The sequence below is a fragment of the Arvicanthis niloticus genome, chromosome 19 (assembly GCF_011762505.2).
Source record: "Arvicanthis niloticus isolate mArvNil1 chromosome 19, mArvNil1.pat.X, whole genome shotgun sequence".
Taxonomy (NCBI): Eukaryota; Metazoa; Chordata; class Mammalia; order Rodentia; family Muridae; genus Arvicanthis; species Arvicanthis niloticus.
The window spans coordinates 28,467,648-28,495,279 of NC_047676.1; the positions used below are offsets into that span (position 1 = coordinate 28,467,648).

At 39.6% G+C, this 27,632-nt stretch overlaps 1 protein-coding gene across 3 annotated transcripts in view; it reads right to left on the reverse strand.

The window, feature by feature from the left end:
• The window catches only part of Ranbp3l (RAN binding protein 3 like), a 48,920-nt gene extending 22,520 nt beyond the window's left edge, over positions 1-26,400 (reverse strand). The window contains exons 1-5 of one of the 3 annotated variants that reach the window (XM_076916112.1): positions 25,603-26,400; positions 4,180-4,238; positions 3,476-3,515; positions 2,947-3,024; positions 1,471-1,635 (exon numbers count right to left, since the gene is read on the reverse strand). In XM_076916112.1, coding sequence (XP_076772227.1) covers positions 1,471-1,635; positions 2,947-3,024; positions 3,476-3,515; positions 4,180-4,238; positions 25,603-25,693 — 433 coding nt within the window. In that variant the 5' untranslated portion in view covers positions 25,694-26,400. The remainder of the gene's footprint in view (positions 1-1,470; positions 1,636-2,946; positions 3,025-3,475; positions 3,516-4,179; positions 4,239-25,602) is intronic. The other 2 variants (XM_076916113.1, XM_076916114.1) reach the window with 2 other exon arrangements.
• Positions 26,401-27,632: the final 1,232 nt, after the last annotated feature.

A 27,632-nucleotide genomic window follows, 5' to 3' on the forward strand; every position in this document is an offset into this window, starting at 1 on the left:
CCTCTAGGTGTTGCTGGGTACTATTGGCTGACTACCCGCATAGGATTTCTGGGCTTTTCAAAGGGAGGCAATTTTCCTTGGTACTGCAGTGTCCAGCCATCTAACTAATGAAGACGACAAGAACTCATCACCATATCATCTCATGAATGTCAAAATGGAATTGCTGTTCTAGCCAAAGCTGGATTTAGTAGTCTTTATTATCTGTATTACTTGAAACAAACAACAAACGGGACATATAAATTGCAACATTTTCTTATTTTTAACAGCATTTATGATTCTGCAGAGCATACATTAGAAATACTGCTTACTGATTAGTGTCCTCCAGTATGGTCATCCTTTATGTATCTGATTTTTAAAGATGACATAATTACATAAAGTAAAGCTATCCCTTTGCTTTACAGAGAAACATAGTAAAATAGAATGTTTTGCCCTTGGGATTTGCCTCCCCCCATTTCTCTTATACAACTTGCCATGTGGGTTCTGAAAGTCAATTGAACTAAATGGTGTCTCTTCTGAGACTGGAAAGTATATTATACACTGTTGCACAATTATGATTGTAATCATTATTATTAATATGTTTTCATTGGTTTGAAAACTTTGCAGTTCTTAGGTAGAGAATAATCAAAAAGAAAAAAGATAGATATAGATAAATGATAGACAGATAAATACATATAGTTAATTGATAAATGGATAGAGGATTGATAGATAAATGAATAGATGACAGACAGATAGCTAGATAGCAAATAAAATTTCATAATGATAAACACTGAAAAATGCAGTTGATTGTTCAGTAGAAATAAAAATACCCAAGAATGTAAGTCACTGTGGAGCTAATGTGGGGATAGTGCCAGTCATTTCATTGTGCTCAGCATTTCATCATGATAATATAGTTTAATTGGCAAAGCATTATTAATTTCAAGTAAAGGAAAACAACATTTTTATTAGTTAAACTCTAAGAATCATACTCTAAGCCTTAGAACATGAATCAAAAGCATGGTTGTATTTTGAATACTATATGAGCTATATTTGTAGACAGTATACTAAATAAAGCAAAGAGTGCCATTTTTATTTTGTAGATTTGCCTTCCATAAAATAATGCTTATGGCACAAAGTCTGTAAGACCTATTATGAAAGGAATTCCTAATGACTTATGATATAGAAGGAAGGCGAACTGGATTCTCAGCCAACTCAGCATACACAGAATTCTTCTTTAAATGTAGGCATCTGTTTGTTTCATATATGAAATCCTTAAATATGCCGTTAAAACTTTTTGCCAAAAATAAACTACACTGTCTGGAATTGTGACATCTGTAACATAGCCCTCTTGCTTGCTTAACTATGGCTTGTCTCTTATTTGTTGCTCAAACAGTTAGCATCTTATGATGTCTAAGAAAGAAAACTCATTGGCAGTAAGAATGGTTTCTGAGGCATCAGAGTGTCAGGATTGAGATTCTAGGGGTCTGCCCTTACCTGGCCTGGATGGAGGGAAGGTTGGGACATCAGTGAATGATGAGGACCTCAGGCGTGTCTGAGACAAGGCTGCCACTAAAAGCAGATTGCAAATGCAGGTCATTAAGGAAGTGGCTCTTTTGTCTAGTTTGACTGATATTCTGTTGTTTGAAGAAAAATCCGGATCTCCAATTTAAACAAAAATAATTTTTTGTACTTTTATGAATCAAAACAGAGATTAACTCTGGGGATCATAGATTAACTTTATTTTCATTCAACTCAGTAAATATTTCTTGAATGCTGACCATGTTAGACATTCTGTTAGGCACAAGGTGAAGATATATGTACAGAAATTGCAGCTTTGCAAAGACCAAAGGCTATTAAACACATTAGGCAGAGGAGCACTGGGGTATGTTGATGAGCAAATGGGCAAACTGTGTTTTTTTTATCCATCTTTATTTATTTTACATTTCCTATGTCATCCCCTTTCCCCCTTTCCTCTCCATAGAACCCCCCTATCCCATCCCCCTCCTCCTTTCTGCTTTTATACCATTTTAATTACATACAAGTATTAAGGTCAGTTCTAGGTTGAGGAACTAGCAATACAATAGATGCAAATAGTCAAGGAACAAACAAGACAATAAACAAAGTTCCATGAACACTCCCGTGATCACTGTTTCTAAGGCCCTATCAGGATGACCAAAATATCTGAGCCAATTTCCCTGTCCTGGCCAAAGTCATTTTCATGTCTGAAGCCTACATCCTTGTTTTAGCCTAATATTTAGATTCCTGCCTGAAATTACTTCTTTGTTCTAACCTAATGTCAGATACCTGCCGGAAGCCAACTTCCTTGTCCTTGGCCAATGTCATATTCCCTCCAAGCAGCCCATTTCCTTATCCTTGGCCAATGTGAGATTCTTGCCAAGCAGCCCCAAAAGCTTTCTGCCTCTCTCCCTTTTTTATTTCATAAACAAGACTGAGCCTGTTTTAAGTCATTCTTCCAAGAATGCCTTCCTTACCCTTGGTGGAATATGCATTATCATAAGCAATGCACTTCTGACTTAGGTTGGTAGGGCTCTGTGCAGAATCTTACCCGTTCTTGGCTTGCCAGCCTGTTAGTTTAATAATTCTGTCTGGTGGGGGGGGAACTGTATTCTTCACTGGCTCAGAAAACAATATATAATAAAATTCTTCTTTTTTTAAGATTTATTTTATTTATATGACTACACTGTTGCTGTTTTCAGATACACCAGAAAAGGGCATTGGATCCCATTACAGATGGCTGTGAGCCACCATGTGGTTGCTAGAAATTGAACTCAAACTTCTGGAAGAGTAGTCAGTGCTCTTAATGGCTGAGCCATCTCTCCAACCCAATAAAGGTCTTCTTAAAGTGCCAGCATGTTTTTATTTTGTAGGTGCTTACTTTTAAATAGCCAGTTAGAAAGTTTTTTTTAATAATAATTTCACATTCATCACAATAGTCAAAACTATACCTACCTCCTAGAGACTGAGAATTTGTAGTATGAAGCGTGACAGATGAAGACCTTATACGCTTTCTCAAAAAACCAGTGAATTCTGAAAAAAATTTAATAGGAATGGTAACATTGTTTAAGATAACACACAGTATGGAAGGATATTCAACCCTTATGTGCTTAGGTCAGCGTTTTACAGCTTGCTGACTCTTGAAGCCCAGAATTAAATACTAGAGATAAGTTGATTATAAGCCTACAGGTATCTCATATTAGCATGGAACAGGTAGAAATGAGTCTTCTACAGGAAACTATACACATTTTGAGGTTCTGCAGAAAATTACAGAGGCTATGCACTCACATCACTGTTATCAGGTATCTATCTGACTGTCATCTTTCAAACCAAAGGTCAATCCATGTGTGTACTTAAGAAGCAAGAAAAACCATTAAGTTTCATAGTGTCTGTGCCACAAGTCCAAATGCTTATGTTTGCTTGCTTTAAAAAAAAAAATAAAGATTGGGATTAGTATTGTGCAAACCAGAATGTAATTCATTACCAAGCTCTGCTGTTTCGTCCAGGCTGTCTTCTGCAGGTCTCTGAAAAGACATAAAACTCCCAGTGAAAGCTGAGTATTTTCTGGTTTTGAAACACCATAGTTTCAGCAAGAATATATCAACAGAGAAGTCTTGCCCAGTGGTTACAGTGGTTATAGAATCATTTCTAAACAGTTGTTTTAAATGCAGATTTTTTGAGGCACCTTCTCTCAGGATTCTGCAGTGCTTGATCTGGAGTGAGGTTGAGCTTCCTTTAGTTTATCATGTGAGTCGTTTGTTAATGACTGCATGTAAGAATGAATTCTGAAAACCGTAACAAGGTGGATACAGCTAATTCTCCAGCTCCCATGGTTCCAGGGCGAAGCTTCAACATCACATAGATTCTTGAAGCCCTTCCAAGTAGTACTGAAATCAAATGCTGGAGCTTTTATACCCAGCTTTAGGCTCTTTTGGTAATGAGGAACAAAGGAGGTCTTAACCATCCTAATCTTTTTCTGTCCCCCCACCTTTTAAAGTCACTCCAAATAAGCATATTACTTAAGGTAAAGCACTTCACTCACAACCTAGAGATTTCAACCAAACTGATGTCCCTGAATCCCCACTACATGAACATTCTGTGGAGAATTAGACTCATGCAGCTGCCATATCTTAGTATAAATACCTCCTGAAAGTATTATTTATCAGAACCAAACTATTTTGATCTTACCTTAAATTTGTGTTCTTCTTTCTCAAAAACAAATGTTGGTTGAGCAATGACATATTTTTCTGTAAAAGAAAGGAATAGTCAAGAAATCAAAGCACACTGATGTCTCTAATGCCACCTAAAAATACTTCAAGAGTGGTTTTTTGGTTTTGTAATTTTCTTGTCATAGTAATTTAAATGATAATAGCCTCCCCCCAGAAGTATATGTTTGAATATTTTGTCCTAGTTGGTGGAAAGTTTTCGAAGGATTAGGATATGTGGACTTGTTAGAGAAGGTGTATCATTGGGGGTGGGCTTTGAAGCTTTAAAATCCCATGCCAGATCAATCTCTCTCTCTCTCTCTCTTTCTCTCTCTCTCTCTCTCTCTCTCTCTCTCTCTCTCTCTCTCTCTCTCACATTCTCTCTCTCTTTCTCTTTGCTTCTGTCTGTTGCTCTCTTACTGTCTCTCTGTTTCTCTTTGTCTCTCTGTCTCTGCCTCTGTCTCTATCTTTTTCTCGCTCTCTTGCTCTCTGTCTCTCTGCCTGCTACCTGCCAATGAGGACGTGAGCTCTCATCCACTGCTCCAGCATGATGCTTGCCTGCCTGTCACCATGTTCCCTACCATGATGATCATATACTAACCCTCTGAAACTGTAAGCAAGTCCTCAATTAAATGCCTTCCTTTAAAAGTTGCCTTAGTCATAGTATCTCTTAACTCTAACTAAGGCAGTGGACTTTGAGGATTCAAGAGAAAGGTGCTATTCCTAACTTTTCCAATCTCCCTCCCTCCCTTCCTCCCTCCCTCTTTCCCTCCCCTCTTCTGTGTCTGTCTTGTGGCTGTGGATCAAGGTGTGAACTCTTGAGACATTTCTTTGCTCTACCATCATAGACTCTAACCTGAAACCATTCACTGAGTTAAATACTTTCTTTTATAAGTTATCTTGACCATGCTATTGCATCACAGCAACAGAAAAGTATCTACAAAACTTAACTTTGGGTAAAATCCTGACTATTACCGATAGATACAGTTAATAATGAAAATAATACTTGGGTGGGGGAGAATGATAGTAGCATGTATATAAGGAGAAAGATAATCTCTTTGAAGCAGTGGTTCTCAACCTGTGTGTGACAATCCCTTTGAGAAACCTCTATCTTCAAATTACTTACATTACAATCTGTAAATTACAGCAATGAAGTCTCAATAATTTTATGGCTGGGTGGGGGTCACCATAACATAAGAAACTGTATTAAATGGCTGCAGCATTAGGAGGTTGAGAAACACTGCTTTAAAGAAGATGCTCGGGAAGATGCTAGGTTCAACTCCAAGTACCATAAAAATGCCACCACAACAAAACCATCCTGTAGGAGTTTAAAAACAAAAACATAATTGCCTGTCTTTAGAGTCTCATTGGAACGGTGCTTGAGAAATTTTTTAGAGTAAAACTTTCAATGGGTAGGAAATCTTATCTGAGAATAATTCTAATTGCATTGTACCCTAATGTATAAATGGCTGGGCACATTGGTTCATGCTTCTACCTCAGCTCATAGGAGGCAGAGATGAGAGGATTGTGAAGTCGTTATCAGTATATTGTGTTAGCATGCAGCTTTTATCCATGGATGCAGAAATTTGTATCTCTGAGCCTAGAAAACTCCATCTGAGGAATTTGGAGAATGGAGACTCTGTCTCAAAACAAATCAACCAGACAAAGAACATAAGAGGCAGGCAGGCAGGCAGTAGATTCTATCCATGAAATAATCCCCAAGCTCTTATTTTCTCCACTGGAGTTCCTTTATATTACACTGTGTTTTCAATATTTGGGTTAAAGATTAGTCGTACAAAATGTTACAAAATACATAAAACCCCATAAGCCTTATTTGTCTCTCCTGTTAGTTTCATCCCTAACCCTTCTTTCCTTCCTCCTTTTTCCCTCCTTCCTTTCCTTCTCTCTTCCTTCCTCCCTCCCTTCCTTCTTCTCTCCCTTCCTTCTTCTCTCTCTCTCTTCCTTCCTCTCTTTCTAATATCCAAATCTATGAACCTACGGGGGGGGGAGGGGCATGCTTCTACATGCTTCTACAGAAGCATCATATACTCATGCACACATGTAAAACAATGTGGTCGAGATAAACCAGCAGCATTGGCCTGAGTCTGCTAGAGATGCAGACTGTGACCTAAAATCTATATACTACACACTTTCTTGGTGAGTAAGTCATTCAAGAAGTCTTGAAGAACACCAGATTTCTTTCAACCAAGGTCAAATCCATAAAGGTATCAGTAGAAACTCTTGGAGTCAGTGCATAACTCCGTGGGGCGTGCTGAGAAGGCTGGCAATCAGTGAGGAAGGAGGTGATGTCATTCAAACCGGACACTAAGACTGATTTTGATCCAGTGTAAATCCACTGGCCACTCTACTCAATTTAAAAGAAGTGCCTATATTAAGGATATTGCATGTCACGATTGATATTGAAACTAGTCATTCAGATTTGCATGATTACCTATGAGATGTAGAAGTTTGTCTGATGTTTTAAAAATATGCCTGGAATCTGCCCATTGTTTTCATAGAAATTTAAATGTCATTGCATGAAATTATTAAACATTAATTAATATGTTTCTGCAAAATTAGCCTGGAAACACACATTTCACCAAAGGCATCTGTGACAGTTCTCAGACTCTTCAAAAGGAATTTGAAACATTTGAAGTGTCAAGTGTGGAAAAAGGATCACATCTTCAGGAAGAGTAGACAAATCATAGCAGGTGACTTCAGTTACTGCATGGAACCCTGAAAAGGGTTGTTATTGTTGTTGTTTTGTTGGTTTTTGTTTGTTCTTTTTAGAAAGAATAAAATAAACAAGATCCAGAACTTTGTTAGACTCTCCGGAAGATGGTCTGAGACAGACAAATATAGTCCCAGAAGACTGAATCGGTGCCAACTCACATATGAATCACGAATCACAAGCATAAGACATTGTGTGATGATGTCTCTAGCCATGCGTGGGGGACTCTGTGAAATGCACACAGAATGAAGTAAGCAGCAAATTGCCCATGATGGTGTTTGAGGACTCGCCTCCATAGATGAGGGCAGTGGGACCACAGAATCTCGTCTCATTATGATTCACTACAACGATGAACTCTCAGATCTATTTTATGAGATACTTTGCTCTGGCTCGAAGGAAGACTGACAGGACCCCAGGGTGAATCAGGCAGTGTGCACAGCAGGTTTTCAGGCAGATTCACAAAGCACCAGCTCAGTGAGTAGGCCCCGGAGCAGTGGCTTCAGAGCAGTGGCTTCAGGCTGCTCATCCCTGCTGAAATTATAAGCAATTTGTGTATTGTAGATATCAGCTGATTGTAAGACATACAGAAGTAAGCTAGATAAAAAAGAGGAAAACCCTTTCTCCTGTCTGTGTAACTCTGCAACTTTAAATACTGCTTTCTGTTTTTATTAGAAACGGAGTTGTCAGCTGCCAACTGTCAGATGAGGAATACATTCAGGAGAAAAGCAAGTGAAGAACACTGTTTCCCCTTTTCTGACTACCAAGTTATTTTCAGACCGCTAACATTCTGACGTATCCCTAGGTCAGCCATCTTGAGAGACGCTCCCCATGCTGTCCATGGGAACAAATACAGAGACCCACAACTACAAAGGAACAATATGCAGAACCCTTGGTATACTTGATCCTAAATAAAATGTCTCTTCAAATCCCTCCCCTCAAGGCCCAGGGAACCATGTGGCAAAGGAGGTTGAAAAGATTTTAAGACCTGGAGTGGATGGAGGATCCTAAGGAAACAAGGCCTTCTAAAAATATGCACATATGAAACTCACAAAGATGGTGGCAGCATGCATAGAATCTGCACAGGTCTGGGACTGATGGAGTCCCAGCGCTGAAAGAGAAGTGGACACAAGCCCACTTCTCTAACCCAGACGCTATCTCCAACCAATAACTGTTTGCAAATGAAAAATTAGTTCTCTCCAATGGAGTGTACAAACTGGGTATACAAAATACTCTTAAGGCCAGACAACATGCCCAGAGGTAAAAGGAACTCAGTGACATTTTTGGAGATTCTTTGTCTCATAATGCCTAGTCATGGCTTTGTATTTTTTTTTCTTATAGGTAGTTAGGTCCTTTGGCATGCATATATATATATACATATATATATATATATATGTATATATATATGGACACACACATATATATGTATATATATATATATATGGGCACGCACACACAGACACATATATATGTATCTGTATCTGTATCTGCTGTATCTGTATCTGTATCTGTATCTGTATCTGTATCTGTATCTGTATCTGTATCTGTATCTGTATCTGTATCTGTATCTGTATCTGAATCTGTATCTGTATCTGTATCTGTACGTATATATGCATGTACACCTGTGTGCCAGAAGAGGGCATCAGATCCCAATACAGATGGTTGTGAGCCACCATGTGATTGCTGGGAATTAAACTCAGAACCTCTGGAAGAGCAGCCAATGCTCTTAAACGCTGAGCCATCTCCAGCCCCTATTATGGTTTCTAGTTCTGTGTTTTTATTGGATTTCTATGTGTGTCAATGTGCATCTCTGATCTGTATGTGTTTCTTGAGCTTTTTCTTTGTTTTTGTTTTTTTTTTCTTCTGTCTGTTCTCTTCGATTATAATTTGCTTGGTTTTCTTTAATCTAATTTTATTTTACAGTTATTATTTTTTAGATGCTTATTTGTAACCTAATGAAAGATAAAAGAAATATTTAGGTTAGTAGGGAAGATCTGGGAGGAATGGAGAGTTAAAACCATCATCAGGATATATTGTATTTTGTATTTTAAAAATATCTATTTTCAATAAAAAATAAAAGGCTATGAATCAATGAGAATGTAAAACAATCCTCATTTCTTTCAGTTTACTTCCTAATAGTTCTTTAAAAATATTTATTTTCAATAAATTTTATTTTTCATGGCTATCACAACATACTGCAGTGTGTGTTTCAATGTCAAGAGACTACTGTTTGGATAATTTCCTTTCTCTCCTCCTTCTTCAAGGCAGTAACTGACATATGAAGTGCTTATGCAAGTCCCGGATTGTCTTCACCCATTTGCCTTGTGAAATGTTTAACTGAATATGACCCCAACAAGCACTGTGAACATTAGACCTTGCCAAGTTCTGCTTTTATGCAGTAGCATAAGACAAAGACTTGCACGTTTGCATCATACTTTAGCTATTGCGAAACATATTTAAATCTATTTCTATTTGGCAGATAAATAAATGATTCCTAGGAGCTGGTATACTGTGCTTTGAGAAGATAAAGACCAAGTTAGCCTCCCTCAATTTTCTATGTGAGTTCGGGAAGCTCGTTAGCTCCTCTAAGCAGACTTCCTCATCTGTGAAATGGGATCATAAGGTCTCACTGAGTAGTAATGATTAAGGAAGGTTACTATGGTAACCACTGACCACAGTGCCTGGCTTGTAAGAAATGTTTCAGTTCTTACTACAATGACATACTCTTCAGAAGTGACTTATTATACACTTTATCCACAAAGGAATTAAGACTTAAAAAATGTATCATGTGCCGATGTCATACAGAGAGTACCTAAGGTTCCAAGTCCTCATAGCTAATTCCAAATCTCCTAGCTTTTGTGTCCATCCAGCCTCCATGTGGTCTTCCACTGTAAGCTCTATGATAGTTGTTTCTGCAGTGTGGTATGGCTGGGTGGATCGGCTCTTTCCTGCTCCCTTGGACCTGGACAGGTCTGGTGGGGATGTGATTTGAAGCTACATGTGTGTTCCTACACATTGATTTTTGCCTTTCAAGTTATACAAAAGGAATCTTTTATTTTTAGTTACATGTTCACATTCTGACCCTAAGGAGGTTTGTTCCAGACTGTCTGCTCATAAAGGACATGGAGACTCTAACAACGCTAAGTCTCATGTCCATGTGCTTAGCCACTGACAAAACAGTAGCAAAAGAATGTGTGACCATTGGCAAGAACATACCCATCTCTCCATAGTTTGGAGGTGGTATTTTATTATTAATAAGACCATTGTGCAGTTCTGTGAGAAGGGAACCCGTAATCTTAGCTATGCTTATCAGAGCATATGTGTGTTTCTGTGAGAAGGTTACTTATAGTCTTAAATATGTTTCCTAGAGCGTGTGTGGCCTTCTGGAGTGATGATTCCAAAGTGATCAGCTTCTCTCTCTCTCTCTCTCTCTCTCTCTCTCTCTCTCTCTCTCTCTCTCTCTCTCTCTCCACCCTTCCTTGTTTGGGTCTGAGGGCTAATAAAGATGTAGAATGTGGCCTGGGGTGTGCGTGGTCAGCCAGTACCATGTGGCAATACATATTTCATTTGACAGCATTTGTAAGTCACACATTTTCCCCTTGGAATAGCTCACAGTGTTAAAAAGCATCCATATGCTGGAAATGGATCCTCACTTTGCTGAGAGAGGAGAGGAGAGAAAATAGAGTCTAGGTTTGATAGGACATTGAAGACGTGTCCTGAGCAGGCGTATGGCTCAAAGTGCCTTATTCTTAAAGTCAATCTCAAACTAATTATCCATCAGCAGGTAATTTTGATACAAAAATATCTTCTTGATAACAATTAAATCACTATTCTAAAGGACTACTAACAGGTTAATATAGATTCGTGTATTGGATTCTTCATTTCAGCAGAGAGACGGTCTTTAAATTCCTTCATGGATTCACAAAACAGTCAGGATGAAAATAATAATGAGTCTGACTTTCTCTAGTTTCTCCAATCTTTCCATCTCTGTCCTGAGTCTGAGTATGCAAGGGGGATAGAGTCCCTGCTTCCTGATTTCCACAGGGCTAACAAAGTGTTCTGCTTGAAGGCCCAGCGAGTAAAAAAGAAGCTAACCTGCCGTCCAGCCTCACAAACCCCAAAGGCTAGTACCCCTTTCCTCTCTGAGACAAACAGAAAGCCCAGAGCCAGGCACAGTCTGCTCCTTGATGTAAGGGCCCTCTACCCTCCAGACCCCCAGGAGCTGCGAGGGAGCATGGATAAAGTTATGCTTACTGTAGAAGACAAAGTCTAGATTGTTCTGTGCAGATAACATGTACACTCAGTGTAAATTGGGCAGTAAGAGGCAGGTAGCCATTTGTACGCTTAACTACAGACACTTTGTTCATCCCCGTATAGAAAGTATAAGAACAGATTTCATTCCTAAAGTTTATGTGACCTGAAGTTTTCTCAGGGAAGTTGAAAACAGCCCTTGTGGTAAGATCTCGTGGTCATTGGAGTCTCAGAATAAATCAAGTCTGAGGACTGGAAAAGTTATTATAATTGTGTGGTGACCTTTTAATTTGTCTAAGTGGTAAAGTGCACATACCAAAGTATTTGCCACTTTAACATTTTAAGGGTACAAATGGCATTAATGACACTCACACCACTGGGAAGCATTCGCCACAGTCATATCCCCAGAGCCTCACTGTCAGCCTTGACCGGAGACCTTGTGTTTAGTTAACAGTAACACCTTGTTCCACACTCCGCTCACCCAGCCCCGGAAACATTCTTTACTTTTGAACTTCAACAGTTCCACGTACTGTATGAGTGGAAGATTCAATATTTGACTTTAAAATTTTATTTTTAAAATTAGGTGTGTGTGTGTGTGTGTGTGTGTGTGTGTGTGTGTGTGTAGCACAGTGTACACATAGGGGTCAGGGGACAACTTGGGGGAGTTGTTTTTCTTTTTCCATTATGTGGGTTCCAAAAAGGGAATTCAGAATTCATGTCACCATCACACTTGGTGACAAATGTCTTTACCTGATGAATCATCTCTCTGGCCCAATATTTCTCTTTTTATACCTAGCTGATTTCCCCATAGCATAATGTCCTTATCCATGTAACAGCAAAGGCTGAATAATGCTTACTTATCTCCCTAACCCCCCCCCCCCAGTTGTGAAGTACATATAACAGAACATTTACAACTTTATGTTAGGAGTGCACTGTGGCATTGACTACATTATATTATATAATATATATCACATTTTAAATCATTTGTTCATTGATGGATATTTAAGTCAAGATTTCCCGTCTTCCTCCTCATTTCTGCGATGCATTTGGTGCTACACTGCTAACCTCCATGGGGTACTTCCCACCTTCTTCTTCATTCTTCTTCTTTTCCCTGCTCTCACACGCTCATCTACATGCTTAATATTAGAATTATTATATGTCAGGTCTATTTTCTTCTATGTATGCAGGGCTGGGGACTGAACCTACAGCCTCATGCATGCTTGGCTAGCTTAACCACTGAGCCACACACTGGTCCCTAAATACTCCGTTATTTTCCAAAGGAAATAAATTTCCAGTTACCTCATTTAAAATTCTCTATCAGTCTGCAGTGGCAGCTCTTACATAGCTGTACACTGATGTCACTCTTTGTCCTACTCATGACTTCAAGCATAGTTCTCAGTCCTAGTTTCAGACTTGCGCTGTGTAATGTCAGCTGGACCTGAGTGATCTTCGAAGCCTGGACGTGCAGTGATTTATGAAAGCCAATAAGTTGAATGAACTATTTAGAAAATATATTTATTCATTTATTTATTAAGGGTTAATTGCCTGTTGTGATCAAAAAGAGTAGCAATATCTTAGGCTTATAGTGGAAGTGTGAAAATTATTCGCAAAGGTAGAAAGAAGGTTGTAGGTAGACTTGCTTTCTAAAAGGCCCTCCCAGCCTGTCCTGTTTCTTCACAATCAAAATAGTTACTCTCCTTAACTAATTTTAGCTTAGTTCTGTTCTCAAGAAGAAAAACAGCAAAAAATACCTCCACTCTACCCATGTTTGGAATTGAAACACCTTATAAAAAAAGTTGTCTTGTTAAGTAAAGAGAGGTCAGTCAGTACTGCTAGTATGTGTCTTCCGCCCCCCTGGCCCCCACATCTATCTATAATCACATTCCCCTGTAGAGGACTAAAGGTAACACAGCCAGCCCCAAACTGAAATGGTCAACTTGCAACACTTCAACCTTTTCTTTACTTTACTCTTAGTCTTTAGATGGCAATGTCCCTGCCTGTCTTAAAATTTAGGCACATTGTTTTTGTTGTTGTTGTTGCTGCTGATCATTCTGTGGATTAACCTAGGGCTTAAGGCTTGTGGGGTAAGTGAGTGTTCTACCACTTACATGTCTAGTCCTCTCCTCCCCTCCCCTCCCCTCCTCTCCCCTCCCCTCCCCTCTCCTCTCCTCTCCTCTCCTCTCCTCCCCTCCCCTCCCCCTCCTCCCCTCTCCTCCCCTCCCCTTTCCTCTTCTCCCCTCCCCTCCCCTCTCCTCCCCTCCCCTTTCCTCTTCTCTTCTCCCCTCCCCACTCCTCCCCTCCCCTCTCCTCCCCTCCCCTCTCCTCCCCTCCCCTCCCCTCCCCTCCCCTCTCCTCCCCTCCCCTCTCCTCTTCTCCCCTCCCCCCCCTCTCCTCCCCTCCCCTCTCCTCCCCTCCCCTCTCCTCCCATCCCCTTTCCTCTTCTCCCCTCCCCCCTCTCCTCCCCTCCCCTCTCCTCCCATCCCATCCCCTCCCCTCTCCTCCCCTCCCCTTTCCTCTTCTCTTCTCCCCTCCCCTTCCCTCCCCTCCCTTCCCCTCTCCTCTCATCCCCTCCCCTCTTCTCCTTTCTTTTCCCTCCCTCCCTTCCTTCCTTCCTTCCTTCCTTTTTCTTTGAGACAAGATCTCACTAAACAGCCCAAGCTTCCCTTGACAGAACTTGCTCTGAGGCCAGGCCTACTTCGAGCTTGGTTACTCTTCTGCTTCAATCTCGGAAGTAGCTAGGATTATAAGGCTGTGTCACGATGCCTAGTCTATCCCAACTTTTTACAAATTATATCAGAAAAAAAGACAAGTTTTAGTGCCAATTACTTCAGCAGGTCATTGTGTGAATCCCTTCAGGTCATTGTCCCTGGTTGAAAGTCTAGATCATAGTCCTATGACCTTTGGTTGTCTGTGCCCATGCCTGGCAGGAGAAATGTCTGATCAGCAGATAAAAGGGGTGGAGCTTTACAAGGAATAAAGATTTTAGTACATTTTAAATCCTGACTTTTGGGTATTTTGCTAGATTTGCCCACCGATTTCGTTAAGAAGCAATTCAGGTGTGAAACTTCCTTTGCCAAATGTTGATTAAAATTTCAGATCAAGTTAATGATTTAATACAAAAGCTGACCCAACATTTGAAACACAGCATCCTGTTTACATTTAGGAAGAAAGCTGGGCCTAGGGTTGTAGCTCTGCAGTAGAGCGCTTGCCTGGCATCTTCAGTACTGACAAGGACAAAAGGTGAATTCTAGTGGTGACCGTGATTTAGCCCTTTTAAATTTATAGCTTTGGACATTGATGGTCTGTTTAACCAAAAAACCCAAACCATTTCTCTCAACTCATTTCAGCTCAGTTTTTTTAATGGTGTATTATTTTGCTTAATATTTTATAAAATGTAGAAGACATTGGTTCTCAGCACCAAACAACACTGTTAACCTGGTCAGCAAATTGCTGGCTCAGGAACTATGAGAACTATATTCACATATATATATATATGTGAACATTCACATATATATATATATGTGAATATATATATACATATATATATATTCACACACACAGGATGCTGTGTTTCAAATGTTGAGTCAGCTTAAATATATAAATAGACAAATATATAAATATACAAATATGCAAATATATAAATATATAAATTATAAATATATATATATTTCTGATGGCAGAACATGTGAGAAGGCACTTACGACAACTGCAACTGGCTTCAGAAGACATTGGCAAAGGTTTAGGATTTACACACGAAGGACAGGCAAATGTCATACTACCTTTGGTGGTATCTGATGACCTGCTTGGAGAGTTGTACCCCAGGGGCTGTTTCCAACACCAGGAAACTCTCACTACAAGCTCACTTATCTGTCTCAATATCAGAGATTATTGAGAGTTACTGGAATAATCGCCAGAAAGGAATTTTTACTGAAAGTATTGACATTCAAGAACCTTTGATTATTTAATATTTGATCTAAATATTCTAAGGGTACTGCCTAGTCTTGCACAAATGGACGGAAGGCACACACTCTGTACCCAAGTTCAGTGTCCAGTGGTTTTTACTGAAAGGTCCCGTTTCCATTAACGAACAGAATTCCTGGCTACTGACTGACTACTCAGAACAGTCTGAGGAATGCTATTTTGTCTGAGCAAAGGTGGTAAGCAAAATGTAATCAGATTACTTAGAGAAAAGAAAGTTTGCAACAGCACGTGAACTACCGCATGTTTGTTCGCACGTAAATGTGTGCTTAATAAGTCCATTCAGAAGAGCTTGGCCTAGGATTTATTTTATTTTAACATGACACCGCAGTTGTCCAGAAATAACTTAATTTTTACCCCACCTCTAACTTTTTGGTAGTTACCTCTCCATAAGAATGCAAAAGCTGTAAATGACCAAATAGCCCAAATTAGTACAGAGTCACTCCCGCCTCATGTGCAGTCAAAACCAAAGCTCTTGTAGAAGCACCCTGCCATCTTCTTAACATGCACCCAAGACCACTCAGGCCTCTTTTGGTCCTTCCAAAGCACTGCTACTCAAAGAGTGACCACAGAAGCTGCAAACAGCCAATGAGAACATGTTTGAAAGGAAACCTCTCAGCCTCATCGCCCTCTTCCCTGAGACATTCTAATTGGAAAGTCACAGGGAAACCCAACAACTTCCAGCAACTGTGCCCATCTGAAGGTTGGTTAGTGTTTTTGAGGTAGTCTCTCTTTGTAGCTGAGGCTGGCCTGGAACTTGCAATCCTTCTGCCACTGGCTCTCAAGTTGAGAACCGCCAATCGACACAGCTGTTATGAGATAGTCCCTAAAGCGCGCTCAGATATTCTTTTAAGTGTTGTTTGGCTCCTTATGGTCTTGACCTTTGTACTATGCTACGTTTATAATAAAATTTATCATAGGTGTGTAGATAGTCATCCTTGGGACATAAAGGCAGCAACGCAGTGATGTTGCACTAAAGCAAGCGAATCAAGAACCAAAATCACAGAGTCTAAATTATGAGCCTCCCAGTTTGCATCTGCACCAAACTAAACCCAGAGGGCTGTGACCCCTGTGTCACACAGCCTTCTCCCCCAACCTGAAAGGTCCAAACTGAAGTTCATAGTCCTCTTATTGAGGCCTGCCTAGAGCACACTCTGCTACGACACTCTATTCTTTTTATTCTACATTTTATCCCTCTGCAGTATAACCACTTACACCAAGTTTTTATTCATTCATTCATTCATTCATTCATTCATTCATCCATTTTCTCCACCATCTGCCCTTCTGCCTGTCAGACAGTGGCACCTTGTGGGCAGGAAGTTCTAAACGCTTTGCTCTCTGGAACCTTAACACAGTACTTCATCCATGGCATAGGTCCAGGATGTATCTGTTTAATGGAATGAATGAAGCACTTTGTAAGTTTAAGCAAGAGGAATAAGTTGAGGGAGGTGAGGAAAAAAAAGCTCATGAAATAGTCCATTTTGGCTGTTTACTTCAAGGATATTTGTAAGATACCATGGATGCAATGAAAAAAAAAAAAAACAAATTAAAAAAAAAACTTCAGAGAAGCCATTGATTCTAAACAATGTGCTATGCAAAACCTAAGGACCACTAAGGTCTCTCCCTAACCACTTTTGGAGGATTCAGAGAACCAAACTGGAAGACTTTGTTCATGCTTATCACATGATCCACCACTAATCTGCACCCCCAGCCTAAGCTGTGACACAGTGATATTTATTATATTTCCATTTATTCTGTGCTAATCTCGTTAATTTGCTAATTTTAGGTAACTGTTATTAATATAGGTGTTCTAAACTTCAGGGATGATTTTAACAAGGAGTAGTAGTAATTATTAGTAATTATTAAGCTCACGTAGGTAATGACCCACACTTCATATGAAAACCCGATTCTTCCTGAGCTGAGCTGTGGCTACCCTGCCAATAGGACACCATAATGTTCCTGCTTCTTGGGCAAGCAGTTAAAATTCACAAAGACACTCCTGATCCCTCATCATGCACTGAAATTGCTATTAGAAGCCTGAAGGCAACTTGGGAAAGTAAAGCCTCCCAGACAATCTCACACTTAAAAAAAATAGGAGGAAAATCACATACAATAAGACACCGTGGCAAGATTTGATAAACCTATGTCCTCGTGTAATCAAACCTCTGTCCTGCTGTAAGACATGTCCACTACCAGTGAAGGTCCCTCATGTCCTGTTTGAATACTTTCCTTACCTTGGGAACAACTGTTATGATTTCTGTCATTATAACCTAGTTTTGGTTTAGAATTTCATGCAGCTAGAAAAGTGCATCATATATTTTAGGGGCTGGCTTGTTTTGATTCAAAATTGCATTTCCCGAGACTCACCTTCATGGTTGTGTATTTCAGTGATTTGTTTCTTTCTACTGAATGATATTCCAGCCTATGAATAGACACATTGTGCTTATCTATGTGTGGCCATTCATGAATATAATCTGCTATGTGCATTTATTCATTTCATCCTTCTCAATGGAAGTGAAGGTTCATAGGGTTAACTGTTTAAACAAACTGCTGACCCAGTTTTCAAACTGGTTAAACCACTTCACAGCAATGCGCGAGAGTTCTCCATATCTTCTTTCAAACGTTGTTATCATCAGTAATTTAAATTTTAACCACAGTGGTTATGTTAGTTATCTTTCCATGATAATTTTCATGTGACAAAATATCTCCAATGACCCACTTAGAAAGAGGAAAACTGTGTTCTGGCTCACAGTCTGAGAAGTTTAAGTACATGGTCAGTTCATCCTATCATTCTGGACCTGTGTTGGCACATCAGTGTGGGAGAACATAGGGTAGCAAACCCACTCATTCCATGGCCAAAAATGTTAAAGAGAGGAGAAAACATGCAGGAGACTGACGATCCCATTCAGGGGCATGTGCCTCACAACCACTAGGTCTCCCAATGGGCTCCATAACTTCCCAGTACTACCACAGCAGCTTAGTAGGCTTCACCACATGGACTTGAGGTGGTGTACCAAATTCAAACTATGGCATTCACTGATACATAGTAATGTCCTATGGTGGCTTTCCTTCATGTTGCTTTAAGAAAGAACAATGCTGGGCCTTTTAGATGTACTTATTGGTTATTTTATTTTAGAAGTGTGTGTCAGACCACTGGTTCACATTTTAAATCAAATTATTCTCCTTGAGTTGTAAGAGTGCTTAACTCTTACTATTATGGCTGCAAATTGTGTGCATATGTGAGACGATCTTTTTCCCCCAGTCTCCCCTCTTCATAGTATCTTTTAAAGAAAAGACAGTTTTAATGCTGAAAAATAATTTACATACTTTTATAGCTTACTGATTGTAATGCCCGTCATGAAAAACTCTCCATACTAATGGTAGGGAAATTTCTTATATTTTCATCTAGAAACTTTATACATTTAGTTTTGATATTTCAGTTTTTATATTACAGTAATATTTATATTACACCCCTTCACAAACTAACTTTTATGGAAAGTGGGTTTTGCAATTCCTTTTCTTAGTAATATATTCTCATATTTGTTATAGAATTATCACAGAAAAGACTACCTTTCGTCCTATTTGAGTTATTTGGGATCTTTGTCAAAAACCGTGTATGGGGGTGGTGAGATGGCCCAGCAGGTAAAGGTGCTTGCTGCCAAGCCTGATGACTTGAGTTCAATTCCAACCACATGGAGGAAGGAGAGTAGTAACACCCACCATTTGGCCTTTGATTTTCACATGTGAGCCAAAGCAGCACATGCATGCCCCACACACATGAGAAAGAGAGAGAGAGAGAGAGAGAGAGAGAGAGAGAGAGAGAGAGAGAGACAGAGAGAGAGAGATTACTCCCTTGAATCAGAGTCTCTTTCTGAACCAGGCTGGTAGCCAGAAAGCCCAAGGTGACTCTTTGCCCACCACAGTGCTAGGGTGCCCACCACAGTGCTAGGGTATATATATATATATATTTGTATTCCTATGCATATATACCTATATATACCCCATATACCTTTACATATTTACCTATATATACATACCTATATTTACACATATATACTTATATACCTATATATACCCATATACACACCTATATACCCATATACATATGTATACACACACATATATATGTGTATATATGCACACCTATAAGCCACACCCTGCTTTTTACATAGGTGCTGAGGTCTGAATCCAGTATTCACACTTTCCCAGCAAGCACTCTTACCATTTAGCTGTCTCTAGTCCCCAAGAATAGATGTTTTCTTTTGTACTTCAGTGTTCTATTGTTCCTCTAGCCAGTGTTTAAGCACACAGGCTTTATACATATTTTGTTGGCTTAATTTGCACATATAATATTTTAAACATATTTTTTAAGATACATGTTATAATTTAGTTTGTGTGTTCACTTGTTACTCCTGATTCTCTTTGGGGATTTTCTATCATCTCTTAGTAAACACACTTTAAATTCTTTCTAATACGTAAACCTTTTATTTCTCCCAAGGAACCTAGTACACTGGCTAGAATCGTCAACATTATGTTGACTAGAAGTGGTAACAATAAGCACCTCCATTTCTTCAGAAGACAAGTCTCTTTGTTTTTTATTATCCAGTGACATTAATGTTGCTTATTTTATAAATGTTCTGCTATCATCAGGTTCAGAAAGCTCACTTCTATTCTAAATATTTTTATTTTACCAATTAGTGTTGAGAAGTTAATCAATTTCATTGTTTTCCAGGAAATAGCTTCTGAGGACCAAGGATGAATCAATTACTTCCTTATAGGTTTATTCTCAGACTAGAAAAACAAACATTTGTTTCTTTAATTTCCTTAAATATGCATTCAAATATGTAATAAATGTGGCCTTGAACAACTGTGACTTTTTAAAAATGTGGTAAAATATACTTGCTACAAAGTTTATCCTTGTGGCAAGCATTCAGTTCAGAAGAATTAATGATATTGATACAAAGTTTATCCTTGTGGCAAGCATTCAGTTCAGAAGAATTAATGATATTGATACAAAGTTTATCCTTGTGGCAAGCATTCAGTTAAGAAGAATTAATGATATTGATACAAAGTTTATCCTTGTGGCAAGCATTCAGTTAAGAAGAATTAATGATATTGATACAAAGTTTATCCTTGTGGCAAGCATTCAGTTCAGAAGAACTAATGATATTGATACAAAGTTTATCCTTGTGGCAAGCATTCAGTTCAGAAGAAGTAATGATACTGATATCTCTGTTCAGTCCACCTCCAGAACTCTTTTTACTTTACAAGATGAAATTGTCTCATTAAGACATCATCCACCACTGCATCCATCAGGGAAGTTTATTAAGATAAGGATTCCTACACTAGGTACAAGCTTGAAAACAAGAGTCAAATGGTTTTCAAGCATAAAGCTTCTCCTTTTCTCAATTCTTTAAAAGTAATCTACATCTATCTCTATTAATGTGTGAAGATAAATACAAGTAATACTTCACTGCTAGAACAAAAGTCACCTGAGCCTCTGCAGGGTTCCCTTTTGGTTGCAAAAAACCAGAAATAAGTGTGGACCTTTTGCCTTCCATCTGAGTCAATTCTGACTATGTGTCATTCATATGATGTCACACTGTGTGCACAGCATCAGTGTTTCAGGAGCACAAAGGAAGGTACAAATCTATTTGGATACCATCACATTGCCTCATGATACCCTCATCTAAAGGAATTACACATTTATAATTGTGCAGTGCCTATTGCAGTCCCTCTTCGTGCAGTATGTTTATTTCATTTACTTCATCACTCCCCTAGGTGATAAATGAAGTGCATTCATACCTAACTATAGGAAAGAGTTGAAGAAAATAGTACATGCATAGTAATCCAAATGTAATGTGTATTTTCAGTCTGTCCAATGAGTTGAAGAATATTAGCTTATGTTCTTAATATTTAATTCCTCAGAAAATCCACATTTGAAATCCACCTTGAGAGAAAAAAAAAAACATGTTTGTATTCTCAGGCTCTGACATTCATCTGACATTCACAATTGCAGATATCATTAAAATGTGTTGATTACAAATGAAAGGCTGAGGCTATTTGGTCTGTATTTCTTTTTTTTTTTTTGTATATTTTTATTGAAAATAGATCTTTTTCAAACACTATATTCTGATTATGTTTTCCTCTCCCCTAATATCTCCCAGTTCCTCCATGCCAGCCCTCCCAGAGGAATCTGTATCCTTTCTGTTTCTCATTGAAAAATAAACAGGCATCTGAGGATTCTTTCAATCCTTGACTTTTAGGAAACTACTTTGAATAATGTACATTGAGGATAAAGCACAGACAGAAAATTACCAAAATATAATAAATATGTGTTCTTTGTCCCTATTTCTTTCACAAAGTTTCACAGACTTTGAACTTCCTGAGGGAAGTCTTTGTTTTGTAAATAAAATGGCAATTAGACTCTTAGGTATTTTTAAGGGTCGAGCTGGCCACATCAAGAAGACTAAGTCTATCATTGGAGGCCGAGCTGTTCAGCTCCTGCCCACTGAAGGGGTATAGAGAAGGGAAGCTAACTGAACTCAATCACATGATCAATGACATCATCAATCATACCTACACAATGCAACTCATATAAAAACTTCAGTGGATTGGATTTGGACCAGTGGCCTCTGCTGGCTGATTCGTCTATCAGTATATCAGAGCAGGGCACACACTGACTCCATGGAGACCAGCTCCTCTGCTCATAATCCTCCCAGACCTTTAGTTTGCATCTCTGACCTGGTTAAAAATCTGCACCCTCTATAATGAAATAGTGATCACAAGTCGAGTAGCACAGAATTCTGTGGCCCATCCCGGTGAATTATCAAGTCTGGGAGAGGATTGGGACATTTTGAATTTGTGGCTGATCTTGTAGAGGTGTGATTAGTTTGCAGACTCCTGAAATTAGTGATGAGTCTTTGAAATGAGGCAGCCTTGTGAGATCATGTGATCAACGTGAGTCTTTGCTGCCTCTTGGTAGTGTCAGAATTGGACTGAATCACAGGATACTCAAAGAACTGATGTCAGAATTGTATCACGACACACAAAGGAAATCAAGAGGCATTCCAGGACATGTTGCATGCTTGTGGAAAAGTTTCTTTGATATGAACCTATGAGAAAAGATCAGATATTGTAACACTAAGGTATACGCTCTGTAAAAGAGTTATACAGAACAAAACTAACATTTAAAATAGTCCTTAATTATGATGTAATCTTAGGAAGTCGTTTAAGCTTAGAGGGTCTTTCTACACATCTTTAAAATAAGGTAATTGCACTGGGTTTTGGAAGATCATTTTATGTGTCAATTTGGCTGGGCCAATATAGCTAGTTAACATGTCTACAAGTGCTCTGAGTGACATTAAATGTATGGCTCAGGACATAGTTCTCCATAATGTGCACAGGCTTCCCCCAGTTATCTTAAGGCCTGAATAAAACAAAAGATTGCCCTCTGCTGGACAAAAAGGAGCAGGCACCAACTGGAACATAATCATCAATCACTCTTGGGCTCAAGCGCATACCTGGACTTGCCAGCATCCATAATTGCTTTGTCTCCCACCATGACTAGTGCACTACTTCATGCTTGTTTCATGCATTAGATGAGAACATACATGAAGCCATTTGTAAATTTTAAAGCACTAGAAAACACAAGGGTGGCTGCTGGTTTAAATATATGCCATGCATAATGAACCTCACAGATGTAAACATTAATACTTACCAGTGTTGTTCGTATTACAGATAAATGGATAAAAAATAGCAAAAAGGAAGCTGTAAGGCAAGAGGAGGTAGGAAGAGAAAGGTGTTAAATTTCTGTTCTGGACAAATGTAGTGTCTGTCATTGAGAGTCAGCTCTGGGTGGACAGGGACCTTAGCTCACTTGCCTTAGCTCATTCATCTACCAAGCATGTGACACAATGCATTACACAGTTGTTGCCCAAATAGTCAAAGAGTAAATAACTTTTATCTATACAGTCAAGCAAAATGGTATGTTTTCATGAGCGATGAGATAGGAAGACTCAAAAGGAAGAGTTAAAAATAGAATACATTAGCACACCACGTGGAGGACTGGAAATACAAGTGTGTACTAAATCTGGCCATGCTTCAGCAGAGTTACATGTTAATAAATCAGAGTCCACATATCAGCCTGGCTGAAGCGTCATATGTGTTTGTGCATGTTCTCAACCAATACATGCAACCAACATGCAAACTAGGGAACGAGTCGTGGTGAGAGGGAGCACTTGTGGATGCTGGCCAATGAAGCTGGTGTACAAATTCACAGCACGGCTTCACTCTAGAAGGCAATGAATGGCTTTGCCTCCTTTGACCTTTGCTGAACTTTGCAAACCAGCAAGGTGCAAATATAGCTCTGGGAAAAACCGTTGCCACCACACAGAATGAGCACCTTTAAACCCCAAGACTGCAACAGATGTAAACATGTAGGTTCTCGGAACTGGGCTGCCATTTTACAGGTCAGTGGTCAGACCTCTAGATGACATTTCTTGTGGCATTCAACAGCTAGTCTGGATTTCATTAGCACGCCTCACAATTTCAGGGATGGTGGTTTGGGTGGGCATGTATTTTCAGAATTGGCCACAGAAGAATGTGGTTGCTTTCAAAAACATTCTGAGTAAAAAGCTTCAGGCTGGGAAAGAAGGCGCAGGCTGCTAGCCTTCTTGGTATTTTGGGAAGTATGTCATCATAATGATATTTCCAGGCTTCTCTGGATATGGCCAGTAAAGGAGAAACCATCAAGACAGCTGTCCTTAAATTAAAACAACAGAGGGATATTATTTTCTACTTATAAAATTGGAAACAAATTTTAAATCGAATGCTCAGTCTTACCGGGATCACACCCTTTCATTCAATACTGGAAAGTAGAAAACCACTTGGCCCAAAAAAAAAAAAAAAAGTTTAAAAAATTGCATAACCTTTGGAACATATTATTCTCTAAAAAGTTACCCCCATGAAACTAATGGTCTGTGCACAGTTATAACTATTAATTTATGCATAACTGGGTTAATTTTAGTGAAAAGTGTCTGACATTACCCACTAAAAATAATGTTGGAGAAATCATATACAATGATGTAAGAATTTGTCCATCATATATTGCCATTTAAAAGGCAGTCTATATAATACTACATGCCAAATCAGTCTAGCCTTTTTATTTTCAAAAGGAAGCAAAATCACAGTCCAAACACGTACATTGAAGAAGAGACTAGGCTGCCTATTAAAATAATCACAGCAGGAGTTGTCAGGAAGTCACTTACAGGACTTCTTTTACTCACTTCTCTAGGCTCCTCTCACCAAATTTTCTATTATAAATATTACATCTTAAGTTAAAAAAAGAGCAGCGAAGAAACACATAGACAAAAATGAAGATTTTTCTAGTAACACCTGAGCCACGTGGACAGTCCCATGTCTAAGGCTATTGTTTCAAAACGACTTTTTTTAACCTGTGTGGTGCAGCATGCTGTGAAAAGTTTATACTGTACTCATTTCACAGGAATCATCCCCTGCCCCTGCTCTGCGAAACCCCGCTTGGCATGAGGTCACTCGGCTCAAGTGGCTTGAGACATTTCACCAAACATTAGCACACAGATGCTACCCTGAACGTGGGAGGTTTCAGTTCGTGAGCAGCGCCCCACCAGGAGAGTCAAATCCAAAGCCAAGTCTACAGGGGGATTAATGAGGAGCCCATGCACTGTATGTCCTAGGTCCATGACAGGCCACAAGAAGTAATAAATGTTTGGAAAGTTCTTAGCCTCTGGGGGGGAAGGGTGCTGATGTCACCAGCTCACAGTCTTTCCCTCTAGTGTTTTCTGTTGTCCTTAACTATGGACCAGAGTAGTCGCTGGTCTATTTGTACAATCATCATCTGGCTGGGTAGTCAATCTGAAATGCTTTTTTTCCACGAATAAAAGATTATTCGTGGAAAGCCTGGTGAGATGTAGTGTTTAGCTGTCCATCAAGTAAAATGCCACACTGGATGTTCCTGATCTCTTAGAACTATAAAAATGAGTGTCAAAATATGTATTTTCCACAAATGAATGAGTCAGAAGTCCTCACGAAGGTAGATTTAAACAAAGCCCCTACCAGTAGTAGGATATGAGGGTAGAGCCAGGCTAACAAAGCTGCTCTTGGCTACATTTCTTCAGTAGCAGAGTCAACCTTGCCCCAATGGGTGTTTTCAGTTATACACACTCTAGCACACTCTACACAACTGACAATGGTTAGAGGTTTGAGTACATGTTCCCAAGGAATATGTATTCTCCAAAGTCTTTCAACTATTGATAATCCTTTAAATCAACAGTGAGGCCACAGTGAACCCACTGTCCAGCCTATTATCCTTCCTCTCAGAGTTTTTAGGCGCTTCATCAGCCCACCCTTTCCCAGACATACAAACAGTCAGAAAGTCACAGAGCGCAGGACTTTGCTCTCTAGACCCACCTTTCTGTTGCTGGTCCTCCTGCACCTTCAGCGGACACGTGGACGAACTGGTGAACAGGTGTCTGTCGTCTTTCCTTTGTGTTCTAGACATGGTACTAATGATCTGGCTGTGATTCAGGGACCACTAGCACATTTTGTCTTAGCCAAACATCAAAAACTGTCTTCAGAAGTCACTTGGAAAGAACACAGAGGCACGCGCAGATCTTGCCTTGCGTGTCAAACATTTACTCCTCGAAGAACATGCCAGAGTTTCTCCTGGTTAAGGATTCTGCAGTAAATATTTACCAGTGCTGCACCTCCTTCCTACAAGGATACCAATTTATTTGGCTGGAAACACGACTTAATTCTTAGTCGTGTTAATTAATTCTTAATAAGAATAAGAATTCTTAATTCTTATTTCAAAGCGCCCTGAAACTTTCTTTTAGAAGGTACAAAAAGAAACAATGTCTCTCGGTGAAACTAGCTCTCTAGTTTAATTTTAGCCGTTTTCAATTCCTTCTCTGATGTAAAGTCCAATCCCTCTAGTATAGAGAGGACTGCTAGAGAAACATACAAGCAAAGGGGGAAAGTGCTGCAGGATTAAATCAAGGTTTAAATCTGCCTGGCTGGAGTTCGCCCCTGTGGCAGCTGAACGTGTACAGTTCTTAAGGGAGCCTGGAGGGGGAGGAGACTGAACTAGTTGATTAGCATACAGAGGCAGGCAAGAAATGCCATTCTGATAGCTTTAGCATAGTAACCAAAGCAGGGATTGTAAAGATGTCCTGACAGCACGGCAGTTAACCACCTTACTTCTGCTGCGTTGTCATTAAAGTGCAAGCCCAAAGCAGGGCTTGAGAGGCACAGATGTTCTCGGACACGGGCACATGCAAATGGAAACTGGTACAGCTGGAGCTGGCCGTGAGCTCATGGAAATGTACTGCTGGAACTCTCGGATTTCATAAACAGCTCCGAGGCTCCAGGAGAGGACCGTGATGAGGCTGAAGCAACAATTTAGAGTTCTGCAAGAAAAATAAACGCACAAAACACTACCAGGCAACTTACCTTTGCTTCCCAGCACGGACAGTCTCCATGGCTGTCCCTGGGTTATAAGACAAGCCAGCTTGTGAGTTTGCTTGTGCTTGCGGGTCCATTACTGTTGGAAATCAAACTCCTTAGATTCAGTGAAGTCATGAACATCGTAGATCCTGCCTTGCAGCATGACTTCTTGTAGATTCACAATGTAGGTAGTAGGCAAAGTTAAGGGAGCCGGAGCTGTCTGCAGGCTGGGGTCTCTGCTCATATATGGACACTGGTATTAAACACTCTAATAAGGTTGCTTCCTCATAATATCTGGGAGGCAGGAGAATTGTTCTCTCGTTTTGTTTTCTTCTTTCATCCTAAGGCAATTCACAATTTCCCAAGCATATTTTCATTTCTGAAAACACATGAAGTACATACATTACTTCACCTTTGTAATTCCTGTGACTAATTAAAATGAAAGTTTTGTATTATATTTTGGGTTTTATTTGATAAAACTGTCATAAAGATGTAGACTTGAAGAAGTGGATTCCTGGGCATAACCTGAGGTGTAAAGTTAAGTATGGAATCTACACACACGCACACCCATGTTTGTGTGTGCACACCCGAAGCACAATCACACATGTATGCACACCCAAATATGTGTGCATGAACACACACACACACACACACACGTATCTCTTAATTCTTCTCTGTTCCAGATGAAGAAGCAAAGCCTTCTTACACAGAGCTGGTTTTGTCTTCTTTGATAGACTCCAGCTTTCCTGAAGGTCTGTCTCAAGTGCTACAATGTTAGAGAATAGGCCTGATGCCCTGAGGACCCTTATGGTTCTTCTTTAGGTTACTCTGTGCAATCCTGGGCAGTGGTCCTATAATCCACACCAGGGATGCACCTGAGTTACTGCCCTGAGCTTTGAGTTACACTTGTAACTGTTCTTTTAGGCTCAGGTGTTCTAGGCTCCAGTGGAGTGAATTCAGCCTGGCTGAATCTTATTTGTGACAGGACAGAATAA